Source organism: Echinops telfairi, unplaced genomic scaffold, assembly GCF_000313985.2.
Source record: "Echinops telfairi isolate 266 unplaced genomic scaffold, ASM31398v2 ScPeMD7_6;HRSCAF=24_1, whole genome shotgun sequence".
NCBI classification, from domain to species: domain Eukaryota; kingdom Metazoa; phylum Chordata; class Mammalia; order Afrosoricida; family Tenrecidae; genus Echinops; species Echinops telfairi.
Window position 1 is genome coordinate 19338446 of NW_022103903.1, and position 7969 is coordinate 19346414.

The 7969-nt window shown below is 37.6% G+C and overlaps 1 protein-coding gene across 1 annotated transcript; it reads left to right on the forward strand.

Moving 5' to 3' along the window:
* The first annotated feature begins 2391 nt into the window (after positions 1-2391).
* Positions 2392-2694, forward strand: LOC115868095 (methionine-R-sulfoxide reductase B1-like). Its single transcript, XM_045286266.1, has one exon. The coding sequence runs from the start codon at positions 2392-2394 to the stop codon at positions 2692-2694; it is 303 nt and encodes a 100-aa protein (XP_045142201.1).
* The last annotated feature ends 5275 nt before the right edge of the window (positions 2695-7969 follow it).

Below are 7969 nucleotides of genomic sequence, written 5' to 3' on the forward strand. Positions count from 1 at the left end.
CAAATAAGACGCCACTGTCTCTCACTCTGATATTATGTTTGCCACAATGAAAAAGAAATCGGCAAAATTCAGTAGGAACAGAATGGAATTAGGAAACACAAGAAGTGAGATAGGTGATGTTAATTTGTGAGGATTGCAATTAATGGCATTAAACAAAGTGTTTATGAATTGTGAATGGAAACTGATTTGCTCTGTAAACCTCCACTCAATTTATAGTAAAAGTTAAATTTTCAAATTGGGAAAGAGCAGAAGTAAAATACTCTTCATGTGCATTGCCCATTTGCTTTTATTTCTTGTTCTATCTTCATGTATTTGCATCCAGGTTATTGCCCTAATTTCAGATCAGGATAAGATGTATTCACTGTGGATTTCTGAAATTGTAAATCATCATGGTAGCAGAAAACTTCATTTTCTTCTGTGGACCAGCCGGTGGTTTTAAACTGTTGACCTTTTGAACAATCCAGTTCCTGTTGTGCTGCTCCAGATAAATGGGACATTAGATCATGGTTTTCCTGCAGTTTCAAGGACTTGAAAACTTCCTTGGTCTTTTTCAGAGTCAGGAGTTTGGTCCAGCAGGACTTCCCCCCGAGAACTGTGGGGTCGTTCATGTTCATTCCCTGGAAAGTTTGTAACCCAGAGGGATATGCCATGCATTTTTTGTGGACTGTCAGGGACTGGTTCTTTTAGAGACTCAGAGAATGCAAAGGTGGTAATATCCATCATATGCACCTTTGAGATAATGTGACAATGGCTACAAGAATGGGTTCAAACATAACACCAATTGTCAGGATGACACAGGACCAGATAGTATTTCATTCTGTTGTACAAAACAGACCTTTAAATTGGAACCAACCCCATGGCACCTAACAACAGCTACAATATTTACCACTATCCTGGTGTCTGCATAAATAAGGTGTATCACAGACAGTAATGGTAGATTTCCACAAATGCAACCATTTTGAAGTTGCTGTTGCAGGTTCTTTGCCAGATGTGGAGCCCATATTAAACGATGTCAACTTACTCTTTAGTGTAAGATATGTGGCTCCCGGTGCAGTGGATCCACCATGAAGGAGGATCAGACACAACTCACATTCACCTGAGATAGAATGCAGTACACAGGCCTATGCTAATTCTTCATTTTGCTGTTGTTGTTTATAGAAAAATTGATTTTCTGAATATTTTGCAAAGCATCTAACAGCAAGCAGGTTCCTTTGTTATGATACCATGTTAATCAGACCTTTGTAATTTCCATGTGGCTCCATAGACTGGCTGATAAATCCTAAAAAAAAATTGTATATTGGATTGTGCAAGGTATCACATGGAAAAAATAATTTATTTTATAATTTCAGAACTCAGATCAAGAACATCCACAGATGGCTTTGTAGGATATAACACCGTCAGCCAATTCTTACTTGGAGATGCCAGCTGTTCATTGAATGCAGTTAGATAGGAGTTGCGTTGACTCCAGTTGGGGTAGCCTGAGCATATTCTGTCTGTGATACAGGGGATGAAACTAATAAATGAGAACCAGAGGATGAGTAGTAAGATAAATCGTTAGCTGGTCACCAAATTAATTTTCTTTTCTTCCTGGACATATAACCTCCCTTTTCAGGTAACTGTAGCTAAATGAGTCCGTTTAGGAGCAAATGCAGTACACGTCTGTTGCAGATCTGGTTCATAAACACTTGGTAGTCAGGGTTCACAGTGAACTTCCCTTTCCGACTCGGTGCCTGTGAGAACAGCGATGAATGGAGGAAGTCATATGTGGAACATGGCTGAGTGACAAGATGGAAAGTGTCTGGGACACCAAATTACCCATTTATGTGGAATCGTTTTCAGTTAGGAACTCACTTTATACTTTCAATGAAGATAAAATAAAAGTCTAATCAGATTAAGCCACGGAGATTTTGAGGCACATCTAGTAATGCAGCCAGTGCTATGGCAGTGTTAATGTACGCGGTGGTGCAAAGGGGTAAGTGGTCAACTTCTAATGAAAAGCTTGGCGGTTTGGACTCACGCAGTGATTCTGTGGGGGAGAGACTTACCATCTGCTCCTGGAGAGGTCGCATTCAACACCCACTGAGTCACTTCTACTCTGTCACACGATGGAGTCAAGAACTCCTACAAGTGTTAGTATTAAAAAACTGTAAAATCAAAATACGTGTGCAGTTATATATTGAGTTTATTTCAGGACGTTTAAGTGATTCTTCATGAAGGGGTAGGTACAGTCATGGCCAGGGGTGCTCAAACGATGGCCTATGGGCTACATGCAGCCGGCCGAGGACATTTATCCCGCCTGCCGGGTGTTTTTGCCCGTTTTGTTTTTTTACTTCAAAGTAACATATGTGCGGTGGGTCGGTGCACTCGGAGCTGTCGGAGGGTGAGAGCGGGATGGGAACCTGGTGGCACTGTGTCTTTTTGCAGCTTCTCTGGGGCGAGGCTTTCCAGAATCACTTTGAACCTGCAGTCTACGTGTGTGCCAAGTGCGGCTACGGGCTATTCTCCAGCCGCTCTAAGTACGAGCACTCGTCGCCATGGCCAGCCTTCACGGAGACCATCCATGATGACAGCGTGGCCAAGCAGCCCGAGCGCAATCAGCTTGATGCCTTTAAGGTGTCCTGCGGTAAATGTGGCCCCGGGCTTGGCCACGAGTTCCTCAATGATGGCCCCAAGCGGGGGCAGTCCCGCTTCTGAATATTCAGCAGCTCCCTGAAGTTCATCCCTAAAGGCAACAAATCTGCCTCCCAGGGGAAGTAAGCGGGCAGCCCAACCCCAAGCAGCCACAGGCATTGGTCACCCCCCTTTAGAACTACAGCCTGCTGACCTTCAGGCAGGAAGGGCTGGATGGGGGCGGGGGTGTTTCCTGAGGACCCTACCCCCTGTGCCAGGATGGGGCCGAGGGCTGGTTCTTCTTGGCCTCCGAGGCTCCAGGCTGGGACTCTGGTCTTAGGGTGTCTGTGTCTTGATAGACATAACACCCTTGGCTTCTCTCCTCAGCCTGGCGGTCCCTCCCTTCCTGTCTGATCTCCCCTCTATGAGCCCCAATTCCCAAAGGGGCTCCAGCCCTCACTAGGGCCCGTGCTGACCCCCTAAGTTATGTGATCAGCTGCAACCACTACAAGGCCATGTCCCAGTCGGCGGCTCCAGCCCGGTCACTGCATGAATTGCTCTGGTCATATCCTTCCAGCTCACCAGGGCACTGATGGTCTGTGACCTGCTGGGGCATGCAGGCCCATGGCACAACCCCTGAGTCCCAGGTCTCCATCTGTGTGGGTGAGCAGCCACTGATCCATGGTCTTCCTCCCAGTTCCCAGTGGGGCCTGGGAGGTCTTGTCCCACAGTCTGTACCTGCCAAGCCTGCCCCAGAAGAGTCCGTCCAAAACTCCTAATGGCCTCACCCTCTCCCGCCTCACCCTCTCCAACTTTCTGAACTGATCAGCCGGAAACTAATAAAGCAAGAAGATCCAGCAGGCCGCCGTGTCCATGACTGGATCTGTCTCCACCCTTAAAAAATGTGCAGTGTGCGTAGGAATTTGTTCTTGTTTTTTTTTTTTTTAAACTATAGTCTGGCCCTCCAACAGTCTGCGGGACATTGAACTGGCCCCCTGTTTAAAAAGTTTGAGGACCCCTGGTCATGGCCAATGAAGCAAAGGTAGAATATATCAATATTAAAATCAAAAGTCCAATTTAATGGTAACCATTATGGGAAAAATTATGGATTGTCATCCTGCTAGAAACTTAATCTCCTTCTTAGTAAAAAAGGGCAGCATGCACATTTCATAGGGTTAAATCTCTTGATAGGCAGAGTCTGAAACCGTGGGACCCTCCTCAAAGATAGCAGCCAACCATGGTGCTTTGAATGTGGGCTGCTCTTTAGAATCCTGGCCAAAAATCTTATCTTTTCTATCAGACTGCTGACAGAGTTCACTGTGTCTCTTCCAAGTCTTCCATTCCAAGGCTTTAGTCTGTAAGTGTTTATGCTCTGGGTTCTTTTTCTTTTTTTTTTTTGCTTCATCCAAATTTTGAAAAATTAGGTAGGTTCAAATTTTACATGACTCAACTAATTTGAATTGGCTTGAAGCCTTTTTTCTTTATCTCTGTGGGCCTTGAATGGGTACTTAAACATAAGAATTTTAGTTGTTATCCTATGTACAATAATACATATTTTATCAATTAACAGGGAGATGGGTATGTATATATGGGAAAATGATGAAATCATGTACATTTTACAACTATCGGTCTGTATCAGTATAAAAAGTGAGTTGAATGAATGCATTATCAATTGTAGATAAGTTAGGTTATTTAATTAGTTTTGACAAGAGTTGAATGGGTTTTGGATTTGAAGGGTAAGATGAAAATCCTGAGAAACAATTGCATAGATAATAGGTGTATTCAAGACATGATTATCAGATGAAATCGAGAGAATTTGGCATTGGTGGAAACAATAGGGTTGAGGGAGAAGTCAGTGTCAAGGATGTCTTCCTAGTTTATGACTTGCTTACCCTATTTATTCCCCCAAGACATGAAACAGTATAAGAAAATCAGATTTGAGGGTGAGATAAAGGAAAATCTTAATTTCAAAAGTGGACATGTTAATTGTTAATTATTAAATACTTTGGGGATATCCAAATGAAAAAGTCATGTGGGTAGTTGAGTAATAATACATTTAAGAGAGATTATGAAGAAGGAAAAGCATTTATTCTAACCATTTAAGTGGTGTTTTATAACCCTACCCTACAATGAACCCCAAGGATGCAAAGTAGTGTTAATTATTACACCTATATATGTCTGGATGATTTGATGATTAGCCTACAATGCCCAGCAGAACGGCTTTGACTTTATCCTATTGGGATCAATAGAAGCCTTGAGGGAATTTAATTATATTTTTTAAAGAATGGATTAGAAAGGAGAAGAAAGAAATTCTCTCATGCTCTAATTTGGAGTTTCAAAGAATATCAGTACACATGCTGAACAATCTCACTTGGGCAACTTTGAGAAAACAAGCAAGTTTTCAGTTTCTTATTATTTTACTGAAACTGGGTGAGAGTGAAAGTATTTTAATAAATTTGAATATTATGCCTTTGAAATTTGTTTCTACAATAAGATGAAAAAGTCTTAACTAAGCTTTATTTTAATGATAACCAAGCTATACAAAGACAGTAAATGCCTTTCTGAACATAGCAAAATAACAGGAATTTTTACAATATTGGTAGCACATTTATTGAAATGTTTTAAACTAATAAACATGAATAGAAAATGAAGAAGATAGAAAATTAGGTAAGAATGTTTATTACCTATATAATAATAATTCAATAGTTTCAGAGTTTATTTTACATTGTGAAAGTTTTTTAAAAATGAGACTTAAGTTATGGAGTTTAAACATAATTTATTTGCAAATTTTCAGCTGGGATTCATTCTTGTTTAAAGTTTGTGGTTGCTTGCAATTAAAAACAACCTTTAATTTTGTGAAATGATGAAACTATGCGTTAAAGTTGCTGAAAGCAACTTAATTAGTCTCTATGTGTTATCTATCACATAACTTTCAGGAAAAATTGTTGTTTCCTAATTCATGGTTAAATAATACTATATTGGTACTGACACCAGGAATTTCATTGTTCAATATTACATGGAAAGTTGGGTAAGTTTATACAAGGCAACATCTCCTTAACTCTCATTTTCAGTTAGTAATAGGATTTCTTGTAAATGCTCCATTTCTATATATTAAAAAGTAAGCATTTTGAAATATAAAAGGTTTTTTCTTACTTTTAGTAAAGATAAAAAACATCTCTTATGATAAACAGTCATTCTTAGAAGAACATTTATACATAATATAAAATTAGATAGTTACTTTAAATATATATTCTTATAATAAAAATGTTCAGGTTCTCTAATATCGAGAAGTGTGGCTATAAAATTATGAAAATGTTTTTTAACATTTATCAATTTGTACACCTGAGTGTATACAAAGATCACCTTTTCAATGTAATCTATGAGGCTGTGGACTCACTGCCACACAACTCACTTTTAAGAGTCTCTCTGAGACTTTACAAAACTTCAATCAAAATCAATCTAATTATTCCATGCAAACATCATATTTAAATTGGCAATACAATAATAAAGCATGTAGGAATAACTTTAATAACAAAATTACTAAAACATCACACACACACACACACACACAAACACCTCTAAAAGGACCCATTACTCTTTTTGAATCTTAACCTTAAACAATTACAGATAACTTTTAATTATTAAAAAACAAATCACTCTACTCTCAATGGCCAAAAGAATATGCTCAAGTCCCAGAAACCTATTTCTACATTAGTCTGATACTTCTTTGGAAAATTACTGATAAATAAATTCTACTTTCATTTTGAACCTCTAAGTGCCAAAGCATTTCCATAAAATGCATCAATAGGGCTTCATGTTCTTGCTTCTTTTCTTCACTATGAACATATTGGAGATGATCTCTTCCTACATCACTTTATATTTGTATAGATAGATGTGCACAAATAAATTAACTATACAATTTTATGCTGTTTCCTACCATGCCACAAAAGGCTTAATTGAATTTCTCTCTTCCGCTACTCTTACTGCATTTCTGCAAAAAACCAGAATTGTAAACAGTGTTTATTATTCACATTTTCCCTGTAAAAATATGTATTGTTTACTTTATAATATTGTGGTTATATTATTTCCCTTTCTCTGTATATTATTTATTATATATCACTATACATTGTGGAAATTTTCCCTTCAAGTACTGTGTCTAATAATTGAGTTCTATTCCATAACATGAACAGACTGATGTATTCAACCAGCTCACTGTTGCTGTACCACCCGGAATTAGATGCACTTGCTATTATTTGTATGTTAGTCTTTGAGCAGTAGTGCTTTCGTTTCTGTGGTATGTATAAAAATAAAAGTGTGGTTATATAAAATTATTCTTCAAAATGGCTGTTGAGATTCTTATTTTCATGAGTAATATAAGAAAGTATAGCTTTTCTCCCCTCAGAGGTAATTTTACTCATTTTCATTTCTTGCATTTGATATATGCGAGGGAGGTTTATGTATGTCTGTGTGGAGGTGTGCCTATAGAAAGCTGAGAATTTCATATCTACATTCATGCAGTTCTTGGCCATTTTGAGTTGTTAATCTGGAAACATGTCTAATCATATCTTTGACTCTTTTTTCTTATCAATTTTAATATTATATATATTATTATATATTTCCCGATACATGAAAAAATACATTTCCTAACTCATATGTCCTTTAATTTTGTGTAGGCACTCGCCAGCTATGCTTAAATTTACAAAGAATCATGCTTTTATACTGGCTTTTTTCTCATGTTTAAGTATTTCTTTGATTCCTTTGTTACCTTGTTGTCTCTTAAATCTCTTAGAAAATATCTGTGGTGTGAAGTGTGGGACCAACTTGAGTTACTTTGAGACAAAAGTCAACAGTGCCAGCATTATTCATGAAATCAATCATCCTTATCTTATCCAATTGAAATATCACATTTGTTTTATTTCACATTCCTACATACATTATAATCAATTTCCATTCTCTTTGTAATGCACTGATTATCTTATCAGTCACACATCACTATCTTAATGTTTTCATTACTATGGTATTGCTTTATAATTTAATACTAAAGTAGGTACTATTGATTATTCTTACTATTTACAGTTTCTTGGTCTTGTCAAACATTTTTTTCCTTTCTTGTGAAATTTAAGATAACTACATATTGTCCTAAACTACTCTTTTAAATTTCAAATGATTTGCATTAAATTTGTCATCTTAGGTGAATTAGCATTTAAAGCAGAATTTTGTATATATGCAATAGTAGACAACTGAAGTGAAAAGTTAATTAACTAAATGAGAAATATAAATGATGGTTATAAAATATACAATTTTTCTGTGACTGTTTTCCTCATTTATTATTTCATTTCAGTGGTTGGACAGGGTGAAT